A 24,741-nucleotide genomic window follows, 5' to 3' on the forward strand; every position below is an offset into this window, starting at 1 on the left:
CTTCAGACATTAAGGATACTGCTTGGGCTCCTAGTTTTTATGCTTGGTAGTAGAAGCTGGAATATTCCATTATGTTAACCTAGTTTAGCTTTAGCTAGCAACGGACCTCACTCTGTTTACTTAAACTTTGTTTATTTTGGAGATGATTGTGTTTTCTGTGCTTTTGATTCCTGTAAATCTAAGATTGTGACCTTTGCACAAGGTTCCACACAGTCAAAGAAACACAAGCTATTATTTTGGGGCACTCTGAATGTGCCACAATGAATCCTCCCTTCAAGCAGTTATGCTTCAGTGTCACGTAATTTTTCCATTGAGAAGTACAAATTTTATTCTCTCTGCCAAAATACACAAAAATAGGATGGATACTGATTTCTGAAGAATTATTGGGAACATTAATGGTAGCTGATGATAAAACAAGCCTTCAGTATCTTTACTTTGCATCTGAAGAAGGAAACAACAGCGCACAATGCTTATGCCACTAGTTCCTGAGTGCTGTAAAATTCCTGGTTGAAAGTATTCTGCTCTGACCCTGACACCACCAGGCGTCCTGCAAACCAATTGACCAATCTTCAAGACATATGTGGGGGGTGGGGGGCGGGAAGCTTTTTTCATTATCTATTTGTCACTTGCTTGCCTTCCAAGGAAGGTTGGGACAGTTAATATACGGTTCCCAGAAACAATCCCATCCAAACTACAGTATTTTCAAGGCCAGACTCGCTTAAATACAAGTGGCTGAAGAACTTTGTCATGTCTGGTGAGATCATTTTTTAAAAGGCCATATAAACCCACTCAAGCCCAATAAATAAAACCTAGCAACACAATATAACAAATGTATAAAATCAGACTTTATGCATACATTCGTCTTAAAATGAATGGCAGTAGGGAAATCGTTGGTACAGAAAGCAACAACATACAGACTGAAGGTTTAAAAGTCTCCTAGGTTTGTTTTTAACTGAAATTTATTTCAGTTTCTTCCAGGTTCATTCTAACCTGAGAGACTGCAGCCTCCATCATCCCTCTGATCACTGACTGCATCAAAACGAGTTGATGGGAATTTTACTCCAGCAATAGCAACATCCCCCTTTTTTTAAAGCAGGACTCAAGTCTCGTAATGAAGTTAGTGAGAATCAGCTCTTATGCTACCTCTCTTTTGCTAAGATAGACAAACTCCCTTCTATAGTGGTGGAGCATGCATAATTTAAATATCATATTCAAAGGAACAATTTTTCCTAAATTGCCCTCCACCCCCCCGCAGCCGCAACATATTGAGTGCTCCCTTTGTATCACAATTTTACATCAGTGAATCAAATGCCAAAAAAAGACACTTTAAACTGATTGGGTGCCCTTGTTATTTATTGGAATCAGTGCATTTAAATAGGAACTGAGAGATTGCTTTGACTTGTGGTAGACTTACCTGTTAAGATAGTAGCATTGATTTTTACACTGGTTGTTCTCAAGCTATATTTATCATCCTCTTATCATCCTGTCTTTTGCCATTTTAAACATAGATCCTGCCAAATATGCTAAATGCCTTCTGCTTTCATGTGCACAAATTAATTATTGTATCTAGTTATTTTATACCAGAAGTGGTTAGTCTCTTGGCTGGTGAGATTTACTTTGCATCTTAATTGAGCACTGAGCAGGGGGGTGGACTCGATGGGCTTAGAGGCCCCTTCCAACTCAATTATTCTATTATTAATTGATCTCCCAAGGTTCACCAGCTAGGGTCTGGAGCAAAAGGACATCTCCTTAGAATAAAAAATTCTGAGCACAGGAATTATTGAACTGAAACAATTCTGTGTATTCTTGAAGGTTTTCGTGGCTGGGATCTGATGGTTGTTGTAGGTTTTTTTGGGCTGTTTGGCTGTGTTCTGAAAGTTTTTCTTCCTAACATTTTGCCAGTGTCTGTGGCTGGCATCTTCAGAGAACAGGAGTCAGAACTCTGTCTGTGCTCTGGTGTAGTTTGTGAGACAGTTGAGTATTTATAGCTATGGGATCAGCTTTTTGTCCTTTTCAGGAGACTGGGTGATTATGGTTTTTTCTTGTGGGTGTATTGTTGTGATAAGGGGGAGAGATGATCTGTCACTGTGACTGATGGGTGTCATTAGCTGGTCTTTTGTGTGCAGTGATCACCGGTCCTTGTGGCTGGGTAGAGTTTGTTGACCTTTTGCATGCTGTATATTTTAGTGCTGGGAGCCAGGCTTTGTTGAGTTTTAGACTTTCTTCTTTTTTGCTGAAGCTCTGTGGCTTCCCTGTGCAGTTTAACATAATGATTGCAGGTGTTGTCCAGTACTTCTGTGTTTTGAAATAGAATTTCATGTCCAGCTTGTTTCAGGGCATGTTCAGCTACTGCCAATTTTTGCAGTTGTTTTAGTCTGTAGCGTCTCTCATGTTCTTTGATTCTGGTGTAGATGTTGCATTTTGTGGTTCCAATATATACCTGGCCACAACTGCAAGGTATCCGGTATACTCCTGCAGTGGTGAGGGCCACGCATTCTGCCACACATTAATCCATCCCTGATTACCTCATGTTTTCTTTGTTTTACGATCATTAAGATCAGACCATGGGAGGAGATAATTTTGTTGCTACAATTAAATAACCAGGAATGATGGATCCTTCCTAATCAACTGCAGATTACTTAGAGATTTACCAGCAGCCCCATGTATACCATCTACCCATTCATACCCTGTTTCCCTGAAAATAAGACCTAACCTGAAAATAAGCCCTAGTGTGATTTTCAGGATGCTCATAATATAAGCCCTACCCCAAAAATAAGCCCCAGTTAAGTGAAACCCTGTCCTCCACCATTGTGCAGCATTGTGCAGCAACCAGAAGATAACATGACTGTAAAGTAAAACATCCCCTGAAAATAAGCCTTAATGTGTTTTTTGGATCAAAAATTAATATAAGACCCTGTCTTATTTTTGGGGAAACACAGTATTTAATATCTTCTCCCTCCCCCCTTTTGTGCTGCTCCCAGGTGCCTATGATTATTTTGAGAACTGTGGCTATCTTAAGCTGACCCTATTATGCTCTTAGTAGTTCTTCAGGACTAAGAACTACCTGAGATAACCTTGAATTTGACACTTCAGTTGATAACCTCAATTATGTACGTTTGTAGGGAACACACTACTTGAAGTTTTCAATAGAATTTATGGTTCTCAAAATGCTGTGTGACCTGTAGCAGAACTTGGCAGCAGAAAAAATTAAAGTTTCTTTTTAAATGGAGCTGTGTTTCCTGAAATCCTACGAACTACATACAGCATTTTATCAATTAGTTTTGTTGAACAAGCACATTAACACTTATGCAACCCACATTTTATAGACAAATGTACAGTGGACCCTCGACTTACAGACGGCTTGACTTACAGACTTTTTGAGTTACAGACTTCTCTGGCTGCAAAATTTAGATTCGACTTGCAGCCGGAGAATCGACCTACAGACCAGAAAAAAACCAAAATGGAACAAAAATAGAATAAAAACCGCCAGTTGTGGGATTAATCAGTTTTCAATGCATTGTAGGTCAATGGAGATTTGACCTACAGACTTTTCGACTTACAGCCACCGTTCCAATACAGATTAATTCCTTAAGTAGAGGGTCCACTGTAGTACAAATGTTGCTTGTGCAACATTTCCTTTTGTGTATTCATAGAGGTATCTCTTTGGCAACAAGGCCGATTTCTGCTTAAGGGCAATAAAGAGTAGACCAGTCCTATTCTTCATTGCAAGAGGGAAAACTCTGAAAGAGCCTAGTTCCTTAGAAATCACTATTGGGATTGTACAGGAAAGGCAGCTGCAGAAATTAAACCCATCTGGCCACTTCATTTGATTTTCCAGCAGTGGAAATAAAGAGCAATATCCATGTGTCTCTTTGTGGGTCATTTCTAGACTATTACTATTTTTCTCCCAGAGCAGTGAAGGAATTTTACAGTTTAAAATAATGGTATTAGTACATTGCCATTCTGACAATGAATAGCAACTTAACACTGTCTGAAAAGGGAAACATCTCTTTGGATTAAATGTATGTCACATGACTGGCATTAACTAAAATTGATAGGCAAGTTTACAATTTTGTGAGATGGGAAGGCAAATATTTCCTATATTTATTTATTTGTTTATTTATTTATTTATTTTATTTATATTCCGCCTATCTAGCAAACTCAGGACCACTCTAGGCGGCTTGGGCTAGGTCTCAACACTTTTTGGTTCAAAATACTCTTTGTTTTAAATCAGTAGCTCTCCAACCCACACAGCACTTGTTGTGTGACTGCCATAAGTCAGGAGGTGGAAGCAAGCAACACCCATATGGGTGAAGGCATCTTGGAGCATCGATTCTCCACCTCTGTGGACAATCTGAAGACATTAATTAGCAGCTGAAGACAAACTGTGGTTGAGGCCTGCGTGTGTTCACTTTCCCTTCTTTCCAGCAGTAGGCACAGTATAGGGTGGGACTAAAGCAGCACGCCTTGAGAAGGATCTCATTGAAGCCAAATGTTCGGTTTCTGCTTTTTTAGTAATTAGGCAGAACAGGCTGTTCCTTCTAGATTCCATAGAATCCACCTAGTTGTTGTGACAGGGTAGCCCTATTTCTCTGTGGTGGCAAACGGATCCCCACATAATATAATTGTCTTCTTAGCTAGACTCAATCAAACTTGACTGCATTTTATTGTGTTGCAATCTCTCAGACAACTTTAAGAAACACACACACACACGTACAGTACTCACATACAAGATGGCCTTTCAAATCATCCCAGTTAATCAACATTATTCATTCTGCAGATGACATCTGGCTACAGCCACAACAAAGTTATTTTAAAAGCCTGTAGTAGTTAGTATCAGCATCACTTTGCAAGTACAAAAGTTGTGGTCATTCTAATAACATAAATATCCTGTAGCAGATATATATATAGTAGAAATGAGATCTCTAAACTTATAATGCCTCTCATAGGATTTTATGTGTATGGGTTTTTTTTTTAATAAAGTGAATAGTAAATGATTTATCCAACGGCACAGGGAAATAAATGTTTCTCATATGGAATACTAGCACAGCATTCAGTTTTCTCTGTGCCCATTGTCTGAAAGCAAAAAAGATGGAAGATACTTCAAATAATTTTTTTAAATTTATTTAAAAGGACCTCTCTCCTTTTTTGAATACAGGGAGTCGAGCAGAGATGTCCAGCGCTCCGTCTTGCCCGGTGACTTTCGATTCCTTTCAGCCTGTCATGCCTGATTCTGCGGCCAAGGCACTTGATCGCTGTCGAGCCACCACCTCCTCCCTTGACCCTTGCCCGGCCTGGCTAATCAAAGCAGCCAGGCCTATAACAACGGAATGGGCCACTGTAATAATTAATGGGTCTCTCCTTGAGGGCAGGTTTCCATCTGCCCATCAGAAAGAAACCTAATTTGGCGGCGGACGAAATTGGCAACTATAGGCCCGTTGCCAATATTTCTTTCTTAAGCAAAGTGGTTGAGAGAGTGGTGGCCGACCAGCTCCAGGCGCACTTGGATGAAACAGAGGCCCTGGATCCATTTCAGTCAGGTTTCAGGCCACGCCATGGTACAGAAATGGCATTGGTCGCCCTGTGTGATGACCTGTTGAGGGAGGCTGACAGGGGCAAAGTGTCTCTGCTGGTCCTCCTTGACATCTCAGCAGCCTTTGATACCATTGACCACGGTATCCTCCTGGGGAGGCTCTCCGAGCTGGGAATCGGCGGCCTGGCACTGGCCTGGCTCCGTTCCTTCTTGGAGGACCGTCCCCAGAGAGTGCAGCTTGGGGAGAGTATTTCGGCCCCATGGAGTCTCAATTGTGGGGTTCCACAGGGGTCGATTATCTCCCCAATGCTGTTCAACATCTACATGAGGCCGCTGGGTGGGGTCATCAGGGGGTGTGGAGCCTTGTGTCATCAGTATGCTGATGACACTCAGCTCTACATCTCCTTTTCACCAACTGCAGGAGATGCCGTTCTGTTCCTTCAGCGCTGCCTGGGGACTGTACTGCAATGGATGCAGGAGAACGGGCTGAGGCTGAACCCGGACAAGGCGGAGGTACTGAGGGTGGGCACCCCCACAGTTGGGGATTTGGGAAACTCCCTCTCCTTTGGGGGGGGTGACTCTGCCCACCAAGGATGGGGTCCGCAGCTTGGGGATCCATCTGGGCCCGGCGCTCACTATGGAATCTCAGGTGGCGTCCGTGGTCCACTCCGCCTTTTTTCACCTTAGGTGGATAGCCCAGCTGCGGTCCTACCTTGATGTTGGGGCGCTCACTACCTTGGTGCATGCGCTCGTAATCTCAAGATTAGACCACTGTAATGCGCTGTACGTGGGGCTGCCTTTGAGGCTGCTGCGGAAACACAGGTGGTGCAGAATGCGGCAGCCAGACTACTTAGTGGAATGAAAAAATACCAACATATCTCACCCACTCTGGCTGCATTGCATTGGCTGCCCATCCGATTCCGCATTGACTTCAAAGTGCTGATGCTTACATACAAAGCCCTAAACGGTTTAGGGCCTCCCACCAATATCTACCCGTGTCACTCGTGCAAGCCAGGAGGTGAGGCTGAGGAGCCTAACGCTGAGGGAGGCCCGGAAGGTAAAGACAAGAAATTGGGCCTTCTCGGCGGTGGCTCCTTGCCTTTGGAACAACCTACCTCCTGAGATCCGCGTGGCACCCTCGCTGGGTACCTTTAAAAATCAACTAAAAACATGGATGTTTCGGCAGGCCTTCCCTCCAGACAATTCCTGATGCCCTCTCCTCTCCCTTTCCTATTGTTTCCTCCCTCTCCTAAGGTTTCTTCTGTTTAAAAATTTTTATACTATTTTATGCTGTTAGCCGCCTAGAGTGGTCTTAACCGACCAGATAGGCGGGATATTAAATAAATAAATAAATAAATAAATAAATAAATAAATAAATAAATAAATAAATAAATAAATAAATAAAGTATCCAAAACATACAAGGATTATCCAGAATGCCCAACTGCGGGATTTTTCTTCTTCTTTAATTTGTAAACTTATTCTGCAACAAAACATGAGTAGGGAGATTAAAGTATTTCAATTTAGTGCATGAAGTTAAAAAAAGAACCATTTGGTGCCTTTAAGGGGGGAAAAGTTGGTGCAAAATGATTAGGTCTCCACAGAGGGGGCAAAGGTACAATGGCCAAATAAGCAAGAAGCCTTATGTGGGCAGAATGCAGCAGTGCTGCTTGTGTGACCCCAACTGAATAAGGACACCGTGGCAAAGAACAGAGTGTGATAACAGATGAAAGACAGTTGCATTTTCTTATCTCAATGATACCCTTACTTGGCACCACTAAGTGTCTCTCCTTTGCATCATCCTAGGAACTGAAAACTTATTTTAAAATGGTTCAAAAGATTTTTTAAAAAAACGTTAATCAGGTCAGGTGTATTTAACATATTTTGTTACACTTTCTTCAAGAATGGAGTTGTACTTTCTAAAAGCCGTTACACTACTACAAGAACAGAACAGTACATGCTTTTTCTGTTCTATTTCCTACTTTGAGGTAGGTCTTCCTGCTTTGCAAAGGAAGATGCAACAAATGGGTTCCAAGGACAGGTATACATTCTTCGTGTGGCCACATGAATAAAGGCATTGAAGAAATGTAGCATAATATAGATTTCATAGATCAACTCCAAGCTTTTAGGTTTCTCATTGTGGCCTCAGTCCACAACGAGAAACCTGTTTCATTAGCAGAACTGGGAGAGAGTGGATCTCCCCAAATCTACTTTCAAGGGCTGGGAGACCTTCTGGAACATATTTCTGTGGGGAGGGCAGTACCATAGGCTGCACAGGGAAAGAGGAGAGGAAGTTATTTCTGACATATAGATGCTTGTTACCGTGCCACCATGATTTTGGATTTAGGCCTAAGATTTACTTCCCAGAGCAGCCAAGTGTCACTGAATTTTGATTTACACAATCATTTCTGCCTATACAGTATTGTGAAGGGCATAATTGCCACATCACTTGCTCAAGCTGGCCTTCATATATGGAAAACAATGGCATTTTGTAAGCTGTCTCTAGAGAACATTGTGTGAGGCAAAGACATGCAAAGGTGGCAAATAAATCCTAAATTTCTTGCTTCCCAGATACGTAAAAGATGTATACCTACGTCTGTTGTGATCCAGACTAAAAATAGTGGGGGTTGACTCCAGCTAACATGCAAGCTTCTGCATGTTTACTCAGAAGCAAACCCATCAGGGACTTCCTCTCAGATACATTCACTGCCGAAGACTTTATTCCGTCTGCAGATACTGGACTTCATATTGTACATTGGTACAAAGATGTAAATCTATGCAATTTTATTCAGAAACCAATACTTTCTGTTCCAAAGCATTTTTAAAATCTATTTTAATTTTGAATGAATATAAGGAAAAGGTGACCCAGATCAGTGGGTCACCTTTTTCCCCACAACAGTGCACTCCCCTTCAAACTTTCCATGCAGTTTTAGAAGGTCCACTTGCTCAGCAGAGCAGCTGTTTGAGGGACACAGAATAAATCCAGCAAAAAAGCCATTGATCTAGTATTTTAAATATACTGTGGTTGAAATCCTGTTGTACAGTTATGCAAAAGGAGTAACTTTTAGAGGTAAATGAGTTAAGAAATCTTTTTACGTATTACTTGTTGCGCACATGCGGAATAACTCAGTGTTTTTTAACGCATGGCAATTCACCACTAAAAGTTACTCCTTTTGTGTAACTACAACAGAACTTTGACCAATTTTTTTCCTGTGGGTATTTATCTTGGTACATTCTCACGGAAAAACTTTTTAGGTTATTCTCTATTTCTGGATTTGTAAAGCAGAGATGGAAGGGGCTGCCTTCTGGGTGTTGTTGCACAGTGCCAGTGGTAAGGGGATGACAAAAGCTGGATACCTTCAATAACATATGAGGGCCATGGTTCCTAGCTCTGATGGAAAGCATGTGGAGGTGACACATGCTTCTTCAGGCACAGAATCATGGATGTGGCTCCAAACCACTACTTACCACCACTTTTTTTTTCTTTTCTCTTTTGGTTGCTAAAAATACTTTTTTCAAGTCTGGTTTCACCTGAGGCCAAATTCGCCATTCAAGGCTTAGGGCTCATCGTTGGAGGGTCAGCATGTGTGTAGTGAGTGGGGGTGACCCTCTCCCCGTTCGTTTTTGCATCACAGAACCTAGTAGGACAGTGTTCAAGTTTAGATACTCTTCAGTTTAGTTAATTGTATTGCATTTACAACTGGAAAGTGATGGGGAGAACTTTTAGTTTTGGCATTGCCAAGGAAATTCTCTTGATCAACCTCATGGGGTACTAGTGCTCTGGAGCTGATGTGAATGCCACACTTCTTTCCTTTGCTCTTACCTATGACAGAAATCTTGTAGACTTTCACACTACCCCTACCTGTTTGTAACAATGTGTGCAGAACACAAGGGAGAAACTCTGATTCAATTTTCAGAGTCTTATGTTTAGAAACACCTACAGGAACAGTTTGGGAGAAGGCCACATAAGCCTTTGCTGTCTTCTTTTCTCTGACAATTTTAAAGCAGTGAGTGCATTTGAGTTGAACTTCCCAATTTTCCACCTGGAGCATTTTAGCCAGCCAAGATTAGATTCCCAGAGATTTAATAAATAACTATCCCTAGAATAGTGCTCCCACGTGAACAGAACACATTAAAGAGAGTGAACCCAGTGAGTGCTAATAAGAACAAATCAGTACTGTGGGTGCACTCACTTTCTTTGCACAATGACACATTAAATAACATTGGAATATTTCAGAGAAAGAAAAGCGATTTCCTCACCTTTGCAAGCTATTGGAACTAGCCTACTAATACAGAGCATGTAGCGCTCTATCTTAGCCTTAGTATTATTAAAGAGTAAGGATGACCCCTATACAGAAGAATTATTAGTCATTGTAGAAATGTTGACAGCAATAGGGCCACATTCTACTAATGTTCCAGAATAGGGGAGATTGACTGTGACAAAGTGCTTTGCCCAGAAATACACCCTACAAGAATGCTTGGGAGCAAATTTTGAACCAAGTACCATGAACCTCATCACTGAACTACTCACCTGTTTCTTGAGTATAATTCAATGTGCAATGCTATAACGTATTAGAAAGCCAAGTCTCGATATATATCAAGGTCTTAGTCTGGGACTCTACTTTAGATTTTGTGTACCTGTGCATGTATGCTGAATATGTATTTTCATCCACCAAATGCAAAAACAGATCACTCAATAAAAACATTTTTGTTGAATCCAGCAGCACACACTGTTCCCTCACTTCTCATGATTTAAGCATTGTGAGAAAAGGATATGTCAGCTCTCCTCTTTCTGCTTTGACCATTGACCCTTCAGCAGGTTCATAATGAACACGAAGTGAAATCTAGGTTTAAAAAAAGATGCGGTTGGCATGTGTGAGACACCGTTCAGAGTTCAAGTGTTGGAAAAGTAAATATATTTAGCTGAGAGAACAGACCTTGGACTATCACTTCAGTAGACATTAACTTATTAATTCTCTTTGCCTCTAATGTGATCTTTGTCCCTTTAATAAGGTGGCAACTGATGCAATGGTTGCTTCTATAAAGATTCAGGTAGAATACTTGAGCAAGTTTGTCTTCAGGCTTCACCAGTTTTTGGACACACACTACGGTGTGAAAATACAAAGGCAATGCAGTGCTTGAGAGTTGCGGTGATCATCTTAGTCTGTTCAGTCCTGCTGTCTCAGGTAAGAAGGCTGAAGGCATCTGTATTCCAAAAGATCAGGAAATTGCTAGTGAGGGTGTAATTTGCATGACTGAGTGCACTTCGGTGTGTATTTCAACAGGAACTAATGTTTAAAGATACCAAAGAACAAGACCTGCACTATTGATCTGTATCAGGAGAACTATTAGTTGTAACTAACAAAATACCCATTGCTATGTCATACATGCATGTTTGCATAGAGGGTTTGCAAGGGCTACTGAATATAAATAGGTTGTGCCCCCATGTAGGAGCTTGCTAAGTGTGGGCTGGCATTTTTCAGTGTCATGGTAAAGGGGTTGTTTTTGCCTTTAGTGAACAGGGTCTCCAAATGTATCACATACGAATAAACAGCAACTATTGTTTTGTACGTATAGGTAAAAAAAGGTGGGTGTATTATGGGAGATCACTGGTACACAAGCTAAACAAGTGTTTTCTACATGTGAGATATGTTAGGTTTTTATATTCTTATTGGCCAGTATCCTATTGCTATACTAGACCCTGACCTGATTGTTTAAGATAAGCACGCTGACTTGGAGAATAGTTGTACAGAAACAGAAAGAAGCAGAGACATATGGGTGTTTTAAGTCTAAATGGGCCTCAATACTGTACCTGACCATACTCTAATTACATTTCAGACACACAGTGCCTCACTGCATCCACCAAACTTTCAGCTAACAAGGCAGAAGAGAATGACACCCTTCTGGAGAGGAATCTCAAGGCCACTTGGAGCATCATGCAGGGATAACAGTGAATGCGCCACAAGACTGTGCAGGTAATTTCATCCTCAGTCCTTAAAAAAAAATTAAATGGTATAGCCAAGGCCTCTCTCGTCATAACTACTACAGTGGTAGTTTTATTTTAATCACTGAAACATGTTAGCACAGAGAACAATTAATACCTGGGTGGGCAACCTCTGTAGGTCTGGAGCTAATTTCCACAAACACAGAACCTGCCACAGCCTGAACCGTCCTTATGTGCCCTGAAAACTGGTTGACACACTGGGAAGAACACTTTAAAGCAAGCAGGCAAACTGCACAAATCCCATTAAAATGAACATTTCCTACTTGCTTTAAAGAGAATTTCAGTTTGTTACTAAAATTTCAGGCGCACAGGTTTGGGAAGCTTCATGTAGTCCAACCCTACATTAACTAAATACAGAATAAAAGCATTTTGGAAAAAAGTATTGCAAACAAATGGCTGCAGGGGCATCTAAGGTGAGAGAAGTTTAATATATGCTAAAACATGGCAAAACTAATGGATCATCTAGCACTTTATTTCATTCAAAAATAAGTTACCCCCAAGAACACAAACCCGGCTAATTTTGGATCTTTCTAAAAATGAATTCAGACATCAGATACAAGTTAGCTGTGGCACTACGGAATACTAATGCCCTGTGATATATATGTGTGGTAGTTTTTACATGTTTCAGAAAAAATAAAATGACAGGCTTTTTCTTTTGTAGGAACAAACACTGCTCTTTAAGAACATCACAGGAGTGATTCCTTGCTGAGAAGAAAAAGCCTGATGTTACCTGTGGCCTTGCTTCTTCCCTGTTTATTTATTATCATCCCTCTTGACTTCACTTTCATGAATTTAAATCTTTAAAATACTTCAGTTCTATGGATGCAAAGGACTTCAATATACCAAACATACATGTTGATAAATACTGTATCTTTCCATCTTGTTCCAAGGTGGGTTTTTAACCAAGCTATGGTAGCTTAAACTGACTATATCCTTTTATATTGTTTGTAACATAAAAGATCTGTATAAGAAACATCCTTTGGCATTTTTCCTTGTATATCAACTGAAAGTGAAAGACACTCTGTGAAGTTATATTGAAAGTTCTGAGAGTAGAAATGGATTATGGACATTGACTCCCCTAATACACTCCAGCTGAGAAAATGACATGGTTTCAACTTCATCCATTTTAGAGTTAAGAATTAAAGAATCATCAAAATCAGAAAAACCATGCAGCCCTAAGCATCTCACAGGATCACCACAGATTCCATCTAAATTCCCATGTTTACCTCATCTTTCATCATTATCTGTGGCATTTAAACTGTTTTTTGTAGTGGGTAAAGCTGTGATCCGCTTTCTGGAAGTACTAGCTCTATGTAAATGGCAATTATACGTGTGGATAAAAGGGAGCAGAGATGCGGTGTGTGTCAAGTTGGGCAAACAGAATGTACAAACACTGGTCTCCATCCTCTCACACAACAGATTTTTCCATTCCAGCATGCAAAGAGGTCCACACAAAAGGATTAATTCGAGCACAGTGCTTATAAAGTTTAATACAGAAAATCTATTCAATATTTATTAAACTTAGTTTCTCCAGTTACAGTTTTGCATTGTACAAAGCATTTTAATGACACAGTAGTTAAAAAGATCTTTACAAATTGAAATGTGATACCCTTTTCTCCAAATATTTAATTGCCATAAATTTGTTTAAAAATACACATTAAACGCATATTTCAGACACTAAACTTTCTATAATCTCAATACGACAAAATACATAGAATATACTATACAGATGTGGGGGGAAAATCTAGTTAGTATATAATACTTTGCTCACCATTAACATACGTGAAATGCACATACTGACTTAGAAATCCTAATTTGGAGCCCCAAAGTACCCTTTTGAAATTTCAAAAGTATTGCAAAGGAAAAGAGAAAAAAAATCACAGTTTTGTTTTAAAAGTTTAGTTTTGGTTGAAAAAAGATGACTATGTTGGTATGTAACAAAATGTATAAGACATGGACATGTCACATACAAAGCATACGACAGAAAGCTATCCTGCCATTCATGATCAGTACCAAGCTGCATGCTCAACATTTTTTTTAAACTGATAAGTTAAAAGTCCCTCCCCTCCCCACGTTTGTCCCCAAAAGGAAAACAAAAACCTTCTTTACCAAACAATTTCAAATAAGATAAAGGATCTTTAATAAATATATAAGCACTTTATCCTCCATATACAAAACTTCTTAAAACCATTTAAAAGGGAACCCAGATATAAATGTTAGCAACTGTGCTTGCAGAGGCTATGCCTGGCCCAGAAAACCAAGTTCTTAAGAGATCTCAATGCAGCCATGTCGGAATGCTGTCAGCAATACTGATCTGATTTCCAAACTAGGGGAAAGGCAACATTTGAGTCCAATTTGGTGGTATCCCAGCTACCCCTCCATCTGGGAAAATTCTGTTCACAGTTACATTACTAGAATAATTTTTTGTCAAATTCATTTATAGGTGTAATTGAGAAGCCAAGCTAACATCAGATCTGTTTCAGCTATTATTCTGAACAAAGCAACAGTTTACATTTCTTCAACTTGGTTTACAGAAAGCTCAAACCAGTAAGGGGTGGGAGCTGGGGGGCATTTTGTAAAAATGCTTGGGTTTTCCAGCATAATCTCACCTGAGAATGTTATAATTACGCCATTTCCCATCACTGTTATTTTAAAATGCCACAAAACATGAAAGAACCCATTCAAAATAACAGCACTGATCATCATACTTTGTACAACTGAGCTATATTTTCTGTCTCCTAGGAAAAAAAAATGAAATTCCTTTAAAGAGCTTTGTAATAGTAGCATTGGCTACAATTTATTGAAAGACAGCCAACATTTACTTAGCTCTTGAAAACCCAAATCTCCCACAACACTGATTTCCACTCAAAGTCATTCTGCCCTTGACCCAAATATTTATGAAATATTTGGCATTCAGGACTGTACGACATGGTTTGAATGTTGCTTACTCCTTTTTTGGGTAAAATATATTCAGACTTGATTTGCTCAGGTCCACCTAAATACTTTAATAAAAATACTGCAGAGTTTACAGTGCAAGGAAATATTACTATACATAGCAAAGGTAGTCTTTCCCATTATTTGCCAAATTTGGCAAACTATAATTATGGGCCTACAGCTGTGTTTTTTTACCTGCCTTTGGCAAGCAATTATATCCACTCACTTCATACCTGCTGTGGCTGCTCATAATACATGCTACATGGGTTGTTTGTATAAGATCACAGCAATCAGGCTTCAATAGTCTAAAAGAAACAGATAGCACTCCTGCATAATATGCAAAATTTATTACCATCACCAAAATGAGGATGGCTCAGCACTCCATAAATATATTGATATAGTCAGCTGTACTATAATCTAACACAAGTATAACAAACTTTGGACAAACTGGAATTCATTCATCTATATATGCATGTAGATAATATGTATTAGAAACATGTATATTACAAATTGCATACTGTTGTCAAAGGCCAAGAGCCACTTGCTCTAGTTTACAGCCATGAGATTTAAACCATACTGAATTGAACACGCTGGGTCATCTTGATCTGGTACCCTGGATGTTCATTTAGATACAAAATGAAGTAGCCAAGTATCTATCACAAGCAGTTTCTACACATATTATTTATTCCCAGGAACTGTAACAGAATTTTGCTTTAGTTTGGGACCTGCCAGTTGGATTTTATCCAAATCCCTGTAACTGAAACATCTTGTGCTACACTGTATCATACACACAACACCAGCAGCCTGTGAAACAATTCAGTTCCACTGCTAGATTCGGCACCACCATTCATGAATTGCTTTCTTACAACTCTACAACACTAAGAGAAAACTCAGAATTACCTGAGCAAGCCTGATCTGACTATTTAAAACACTTATCATTGGGATAATGCTACAACATTGATATGTGTTAATACACAATAATGAACTTCATACATCTAATATTCCAGCGTTTTCAATCTAAGGACATACACATAGTAGGCCCATTTTAGATTAAATTAGTCATGATTTAGTCCCACTGGAATCAATAGAACCCTGACTAACTTAATTTCAGCCCAGATTTTTAAAGGGCAGATTCAGAACGGTAGCTTGCTTTTGTTCCAAAGAAAAGTAAATTATGACATAATTTCATTGAGAAATAAACTTTGGCAAATTACTCATGCCCTGTAGCGACAAAAAATTCAGAAAGATAGCTGTTTTAAATGTGACAACTTCAATTGAAGTGGTTATAAATCTGATAGTTTGTAGTAAGGAAGGGAAAGCACACCTCTTTCATTTGGGACGTATAGGTAATGCCTTTGAGAGGAATACTTTGTAATGGATAGTGTCGGCTTAGGTCTGCATCTGAACAGGAGAGGTGTGGATTATCAGACATAGAAATGTTCAAGGTTCCTATGGAAATCCAATCTGATGCCATGTGCTCTAGTTATTTTTAAATAAAGGTATTTTAGAAAAGAGGCAGCTGTGCTAACTGGACATAAAAGCAAGCCAAACTAATCAACGGACCCCTGTGACACTACCTAGGAAGGAGCTTGTAACCTACTGCCTGACAGTACAGGGGTTTCAGTGTAATAAATGTGTCAGGCACTTCTAAATGTTTGAGGTGGGAAATCTATCCACTGGGTCTTAACTAGAACCTATGCTGCTCCTGTTGGCACCCGGTAGGGGTGAGAGATCTGTAGTCCTCCAGATGATCTTGAACTATAATTCCCATCTTCCATGACCATGCTGGCAGGGCCTAATGGGAGCCTGATATCACATGGAGGGCCGCATGTCCCTCCCACCTGATATATGAAAATATACCTTCTTTGCAATTGTTTCCCTTCATGGATATCTTTATACAAGGAGCTGATATGAAATGAACTACAGAGGTCTGTTACAAATTACTTCCTCTATTTAAAAATAAGAATCTGCAACTGTCCTAATCTGTGTGCCAAAACAATGCAAAGGAACTGCTTCTTCAGGGAGCACCTTAAAGAAAGTTCCACATGACAACTGCTCACGCTGGCCTTAACAACAGTGCAACCAAAAGAATGAATATGCAGAAATTTAATATAAACATATGTATTTGCCACTCACAATTTCAGTGAACTATAGTTAGCACTTAATGAGATCTTCCTAGATTACACTGATTTCATCACTTTTGTAATAGGTAAAGGTTCCCTTGACATTTAGTTCAGTCATGTCCAACTCTAGGGCTCGGTGCTCATCCCCGTCTCCAAGCCGTAGAGCCAGCGTTTGTCCACAGACAGTTTCCGTGGTCACGTGGACAGCGTGACTAGGCATGGAACGCCGTTACCTTCCCACTGAGGTGGTACCTATTTATCTAATCGCATTTACATGCTTTTGAACTGCTAGGTTGGCAGGAGCTGGGACAAGCAACGGGAGCTCACTCCGTCGTGTGGATTTGATCTTACGACTGTTGGTCTTCTGACCTTGCAGCACAGAGGCTTCTGTGGTTTGACCCGCAGCGCCACCACGTCCCTAGTAATACTTTTGTAATACCAGGATGCAATTGTATAGTTTCCCAGATCCCTGCGTCTTGCAGAATTAGTGATGCCTCCCTCCCTCATGCAGTTCCTCAGGTACTTTTAAAACCCTGTGACAATATATATTGTACTCCAGAGGACTATAAAAGATCCTGGAGCCTGTTCTCTGTGCTATGGTGTACTGCAGTGGGAATGGGAGAATACTGAAGCACTCTGCAAGATCTTGGACTTTTTTTCTCCACCCTTAAAAAAGAAACCTTGGGGCTGATGTATGAAGTAAACAACAGAGTGAATCTGAGTACAGGACAGATTATAATTTGAAAGCAACTGATTCAAAACCCATGGTATAAAGTCATGCATCCCTAGAAGTACAAAATGTCAGTATGCTAGGCTCTGTGAATAAATCAGCTATTGCTTAGTGAAGTTACTCTAATTTATGAAGCTCCTCATTTCTCAATGTCCCAAGGACACACTGCAGTACTGATTAATGTTGAATTCTATTCCTTCTTGTAAAGTTTGCCATCATTTTGGCACATAGCTATAGAGCTCGACATAAATTTAGTGCAATCGTTTTCTTGAACATGCACGTTCAGAACTAGAACAGGGGTTCAGGGACAAGGGCAGGTAAAGCAGCATTCCATGATCCCACACTGAATGGTTGAGAGTTTGACTCCACAAAACAACCTATGTGCATTGTCAACATCTGACAGCCACTAATATTATGAAAAGGAAGTGGAATTTTACTGAAGTACTGCAGGAGACCAACTGGATATAGTATACCAAGTCTTAAATGTAAAACCACTTGTAAACAGTATTCAAAATCTTCATCTAAAAAGGCATAAGGCACACCAGACATGATAGGGACACTAAGTAAAATTCTTTCACTCAGAGAAGCACCTTCTACAAAAAGGTACTTTGGTTAGTAATTTTAAAGCAATTATTTAGAATTCCACACACAATTCTTGCTGATCACAGTAATTTTTTCTTAAGTTAAAAATTCTGTTCCCATCACAAACATTTAATATTAATGAAGGTAACTTAAATTGGCAGGAAAGAAAGATTCCAAATGAGTTGGACAAAACAGTTTAAAATGCCCCTGTAATCATAGATCTAGTTTCTACCCCATGTTGCACATCCTGTAATCCTGTCTGAGAGAAAACAAACATGCTAGTCACTACACACATTTTCAGATTATGTACTTTAGTTTCATACAGGAGTTAAAGTTAGTGGCTTCAGTGTCTAACAATGAAAACAGAGGCTGTACAAAAGCACAAGATTGTCCATTTGACACCATTCCTAGCCTACCCCTGCAGACTAAAGCTCATTGTGACCCACATTATTTTGATGTTGCATTAAATGCAACTTCCTGTAATGTTTTGAGATTGTTAGTTATTAGTGTTTTGAAGCTAATTTTCCATATATATTTTAACATTTTACTTAAATAAAATGGCTAAATGAACAGAAGATCCATGAAATTTAGTACATCAGGAAAATTGTGGCTGTCATTTAGTCGTTGACTCTGATACTTACAAAAATGTGTCCCTACACTTCAGAATCTATCAACCCTGACTTTCTCTTTACAAGCTCTACCACAAGACATTACAGAATAACAAAGTCCACAAAATACTTAAATAAAGTGTCTACATTTAATCTTCACTAAGTACTTGATCAGGAAAAATTTATAGGAAAAACAGCTAAATCTTGAAACAGCCCAAAAATAGAGCTCTTAAAAACAGATTAAAATAAATAAAATTTAAAACAGATTTGTTAGGCATAATTACTAGAATTCCAATCCATTGCAGCTTCAGTGAATCCATCTCACATTAAAATGTTGCACAGTTTTAAACTATCCTTAAATATCTTTAAAATAGGACAATGACAAAAAAAAGTTCACTAACATGATGGTTTGGAGGTTCTTAGACATGATGCTGGGAGACATACGAAAGTATTCCTTAATCTAAGCTTGCACTAAGCAATGCATTATGGCAGTCTTCCTTTTTTTTATGACACAGTGTTGAAAAAAAAATCAGAGGCAGCAAGAAAAGGATCTTCTATGCTTTAAATGTCTTCAGTCCAGTTATCACTTGGAATCCAAACGCAACCAGTGCAGCCCCTGTCTGGTGTAACGTACTAGGTCTGTCATGACACTTGCATTAAAGACCAGAGGGCCCATAACTTTATCCAGTTCAGCAAAGAATTCTACAGAAAAGAAGAAATAACCAATTGAAATACACATATTTCCATACGGCATCTTCCAGCATTAAACTGGTGAATTCTCTTACAGGTATTACAATTTCTGATTAAAATGCTCATTATGGGCTGAGTTCTTAAAGAAGCAGAGTACAGTAAAAAGGTTGTGAAATATTTCTGAAGATCTAACAATATCTGAGCTGAACTTTATCATTCAGGTTCAGTGTTAAAAAGTTCTCGCTTGAGCAAGAATCACACACTGATTGACGAAAAAGTTACATTTGAGCCGTTCTGTTTAATTAAAGCAGCAATTTCTTATCATTTCCTTTGTTCCACAACACACATCTCACACAGAGTAATAGTTTTTCCTTTGTTACTATTGGAAAATATTATACAGAATCCTTCTTAATGAAGAGAACTACAAACCCACTGGTAAATCACATTCATAACCCAAAGAACAGAATCTGTGCAGTAAAAATGAGTAGTGGTTGTTGTGGGTTTTTCGGGCTTCTTGGCTGTGTTCTGGGCATGTTTAGCCTTGAGAAAAGAAGACTGAGGGAAAATTTGATAACACTTTTCAAATATTTGAAAGACTGTCAGACTGAGGAGGGGCTGGAGCTGTGCTCAATCATCACAGAGTGCAGGAGACATAATAATGGCTCAAGTTACAGGAAGCCCAAATTTCGGCTGACTATCAGGAAAAAGGTCTTGTTACAGCAGCATGACAACAAAGCCAATTGCCCTTGGCAGGTAGTAAGTGCTCCAATGCTGGAAGCATTCAAGAGAAAATTGGACAACCATCTGTCAGATCTAATTTGATTTGGATTCCTGCACCGAGCAGGGGTTTGGACTCAATGGCCTTAGACTGTTGATCATAATACAGTGGTGCCTCGCTTAACGAGCGCCTCGCTGAGCGATGAAATCGCTTAACGAGGGGCTCTGGGCCATCGCTGGAGCATTTGCTCAGCGATGGCCCCTATGGCGTTTTTTCGCTTTGCGATATTCACTAAGCGATTCGCTTAATGAAGCGGGGAGAACAGCTGATTGGCGGTTCCAAAATGGCCGCCAGAAGGTCCGCGCCGCATTTTCGCGCCCTGCCCTCGCTTACCGAGGGCGCGAAAATGGCGGCGCTATGGAGGAACATCGCTTAACGGTGAGTTTTAAAGCCATAGGAAAGCATTGAACGTTTCTATGGCTTTTAAAATTCCGTTTAGCAATGTGTCGCTATAGCGAAGGTTAATCCGGAACGGATTAACCTCGCTATGCGAGGCACCACTGTACAGGAATTGACCTTGATGGCCTTACAGGCCATATTATATGATTCTAGCAGAGTTTGGACCTGAACCTTGCCCTGTTACACTTGGGGGCACAAGTAAAATGCCCTTCCCCCATGCGGCAATAAAATGGCCAGACTCCTATTGTATACTTCTGCTGGCATAATTCCAGAGCCATAGCTTTCAGCAGATAACTGCCATAGGTTAAATGTAGGGGATTAAAGTTCAAGAATCAAAGACAATATATTTTCCAATATAGTGGTTTTGCTATCTTAAGTGAATCAACAGCAACAATCTCTTAAAATTAGAACGAAATACATATCTGGGTTTACTAATGTGACAAAATCCAGCAGATCTAGTCAGAAATTAATGCAGCACAGTGTTACCTTTTTGCTCTCTGGCAAGCTGATCAGCTTGGTCCCAAATTTCAGTGGCATACAGAAAATTGGAAGTAACCTGGACATAGCTGGCTGCCATCTGGTGTATCCTCTGTGGAATAGTTACTGAAGATGTGCTCCCTGAAGGGTTGGTTGATCCTGTAGAGTAATTTCCTGAATTTCCTGGAGACAACTTTGGGGAGACTGGAGATGGCATGCTGACAGGTTTGCTAAAATTTAAATAGGTAACAAACTTTAGTTTGCTATCACCCATATTAAACCAAGATAGAGCTGGTTACAGATGTTAGTTATATAATGTAAAAACTGCATACTGACTTTAATTCTACAGTGTCTAGTTGAATTTTTAAACTGGTAGAATCCATTATCTCTTGGGCTCAATCCAGCACAAATGTATGTGTGCCATTCAGGATGTTGCATGTATGATTAACTATCCATATGGCACAATTTTTATGGATGTAACCTAATGTCGAGGATCTTCTTCATCAAGGTACGTGTGTTCATTGTGAGAAATACATTAACAGCTTGCTAATGAATTAGGTCTCAAAAGTGCAAAATTTTAATTTACATTACACATTATTCTAGTAAGCAGTACAAGTGATACGCCTGTTCTATTATACAATTTTGCAAATTAAACATTAGTTATTTCCTACTGATTTGTGAGAATTTTGTGAAAACATGAATTACAGAAGACAAAAGATAAAACTGTATTACATTTCTGAAAAATCAAGTAGTATGAAAACACCACAGATCAACTGAACTCTGAAGCCAGAAGCACCAATTAACAGCTCATGGACTTTTGGAGAAAGTGACAAAAATAAAAGGGGGTGACTACACTTAGCCCAATGTTTGATCCACTAAAGATTGGCTGGTTCACTCCTAAAGAAGGCAATCAAATGACATCTTTGCTGGGAACCAGCCTGTCCCCACACTGTTCCTACCCACACCTTTCTGGCCCTTGTCAGTTTTCTACTTTTTGGATTTCGGTAGGATCACTGTGTTCTGGTTCATTTCCAGCACATGTAATTGTTGGAAATGAACCAAAAACAAGCCTTCCTGTTTGAAGTGTCAATACTGTAAAGTGACTGGAGAGATATGCAGACCTAACAGGTCATCTAAGGTCTATATGCCATTTGGATACAAGGCTCACATCAAATGGTATACCAGACCTACTAGCAACCCTGTTTAGCCCACTCCAGCCAGCTCCAAAATGGGCATGTAGACAATCCCTAAGATAACAACATAGAAACATTGCTTTACCAGAGTTTCAAATACATATGTCTAGATCTGTCACTTCTAAAATCATATGTTTATGGAAACAATACAAACATACATTAAATAAATTCTTACCTTCCCATACCAGGTGATGGTGCTTGAGAATTGTTATATGAATTCTGCTTAGGAAAAAACAAACTAAATTAAATGCTGACTGAATGGAAATTGTGAACTGTACAACTGAAACAGAAAGATACAGTAAAATCATTAAGTGACTTAAAATAATCACTTTTAAAAAACACAACACTGAGAGTTTAATTGACTGATGCTGATTCAAGACAAAATTAAAACAACAATTAGAGATTATAATCATTGCAACTTACAAGAAGCCCAATTCAATTAAACAGTTACAGGTGAAAGCCTTTAAAATGCTATAGCGAGAATTCTCTCTACATTTTCTATTATACTAATGCTGTGTTTAAATTAAAGCTCTGAGATCAAAGAATTGGTCATCTGGGGAGAGGTCTTGATCATCCCATATTATTTTTTTTACCTTTCACCTTAGAGATAAGAAATTAAGAAAGTAAGGCCACTTCTTGTTTAAAATAACAGGTAAATATTATCTAAGGCTTATGTAAATTAGTATGTGGGATCAGTATGTGGGATCACACATTTTACTACAAACTTTTACCCTCCAGATGTTGTGCAACTGCAGCTCCCATCAGGCCTGGTCAGTATAGCCAACAGTAAGGAAGGCTAAGAGCCATGGTCCATTGTCTTCTAAAAGGCCAAAGTCTGCTCACAGCACATTAACTATCCTTTTGAAAAGTCCCATTTCATCCTATTGTTACTGCAAGAGGATGGTAAACTGGAAAGTACTGGTCAAAAACAGCTGAACTGTTCAATGCATTAAAGAATTACCTCAGGCTACATCACATATGTGACCAAATGAGTAAAATGGAACAATGGTATAGAAGATGATCTTTGCAATAAATTGTGTTGCTGCACATGATTCAGCAATACCCTTTTCAGTATAGTTGACTGGCCAACAGGTTTTGACTGTTAGTACTTTTGAAACAACGCATTAGGAAATAAGTGATAGAATAAGAAATATAGGATAGCAAAGATAGGTAAATTAGCCAGGACTATCAGTGCTACAGCCTACTGTAGCACTGATACAGCCGCCTAGAGTGGTCCTCACATGACCAGATAGGCGGGATATAAATTAAATTAAATTAAATTAAATTAAATAAATAAATAAATAAATAAATAAAATACTGTAAAACTATTAATATATATTTTTAAATGGACATATTTGAAGTACATATTTGAATCCTCTAGAACTGTTTCTGGACAGTTTGCAATAATTGGCTTCTATTCCTTCAAAACTATTTATAATACATTTGCAACTGATATGCATTTAGGAAAACTAAAGGAATGGGTGACCCTTTGTGTTACAGTTTCAAATGATTTTTTTAAAAACAAACAGTGAAACCACTTACCTTTAAATGTTCAGTTAGTGTCTTGGAATACTTTAAAGCACTTTCCTTCTTCAGTTTGAAAAGTCTTAAGTATAAAAGGGACTGGCACCTCAGACTAGTAAAAGAAACAACACTAGTAGTATGAAATCTTGTCAACAGCAGTTAAAAATAGTTTTTAAAATTGTGTTCAGCAAACACACAGTGCACAATATTGAAAGGGCAAGGATAGCCAAGGATAAAGAGTTCATCTTCAGCAAAGACTCAAATCATCCTGATTTTCTCCCCACAAAATTTAGATGAAGAACATATAGCCCATGCAACCATTTAAATTTTTCACTTAAGGCAGAATCCAGCAGAAGGGGAACTCCCTCCCCCCCCCCCGAAAAAAAAACCCAATCTGCAGATCTAGGAAATCCTTTGGAGGTAGTTTTGAGGCAGTGTGGAGATAAGGAGAGAAGAACATTTAAGTGTCAACTAGTGAATTCTTGGATTTACCCCAATGTCCTTCAAAATGACAATATAGGTTTACATTTCTATTATTGGCTTTGTGAGTTATCTTAATTCTATCATTCATCAGTAAAAAAATATGTTGTGATTCAGTTCAGAAATAAGGTATTATCTTGTTTAGCGATAGATCACATACATAGCTTGCAGAAGGCTCCTAGTTCTAATCCTGTTAAGTTCTACCACCAAACAAAAAAGTGTCAAGTGGAAGAGATATCTATGGAAGAGACCCTAAAGAGCTGCTACCAGTCAGTGTCTATAAGTCTGGGCAGAAAAGAACAGCTTCATCCACCTTGCCCTTTCCATAACATTTACATTTCTATAGAGCTACTCTGCCTTCAGCTAGTCTAATCACATTAATTGAACTTAATGTAGACATACCAGAGCACTGCTAGCCTTTTGTCTGCAGCAGTTGCATCCGGTGCTGAGTAATTCTTCAATTTCATAGTGTATCTGCAATGGAGGGGGGGGGAATCACAGAGTAAGCAACAAGACATCAGAACTGCCCATTCTTGTTCACTTTTCTTTTACAAAGAATGCTGTGATGCCTTTTAGGTTGGTCCTATACACTGTGTCAAAAGTTTTGGTCAATTCCAAGGTGAGGCATCAGATTACATTTTGCCTAATGTTTTACTGAAGTGTTCAAAGCTTAATAATATAGAAAGAT

At 39.2% G+C, this 24,741-nt stretch overlaps 1 protein-coding gene across 8 annotated transcripts in view; it reads right to left on the minus strand.

The window, feature by feature from the left end:
• Positions 1-13,013: 13,013 nt before the first annotated feature.
• Positions 13,014-24,741, minus strand: part of AFF4 (ALF transcription elongation factor 4) — a 71,328-nt gene continuing 59,600 nt past the window's right edge. For all 8 annotated transcript variants that reach the window (XM_072990202.2, XM_072990201.2, XM_072990206.2 and 5 more), the window contains 5 exons: positions 24,456-24,527; positions 23,592-23,685; positions 22,225-22,268; positions 20,866-21,086; positions 13,014-19,214 (listed from right to left, as the gene is read on the minus strand). In XM_072990202.2, the coding sequence (XP_072846303.2) occupies positions 19,096-19,214; positions 20,866-21,086; positions 22,225-22,268; positions 23,592-23,685; positions 24,456-24,527 (550 nt within the window). In that variant the 3' untranslated portion in view covers positions 13,014-19,095. The remainder of the gene's footprint in view (positions 19,215-20,865; positions 21,087-22,224; positions 22,269-23,591; positions 23,686-24,455; positions 24,528-24,741) is intronic.

Source organism: Pogona vitticeps, chromosome 2 (genome assembly GCF_051106095.1).
Source record: "Pogona vitticeps strain Pit_001003342236 chromosome 2, PviZW2.1, whole genome shotgun sequence".
Lineage (NCBI taxonomy): Eukaryota > Metazoa > Chordata > Lepidosauria > Squamata > Agamidae > Pogona > Pogona vitticeps.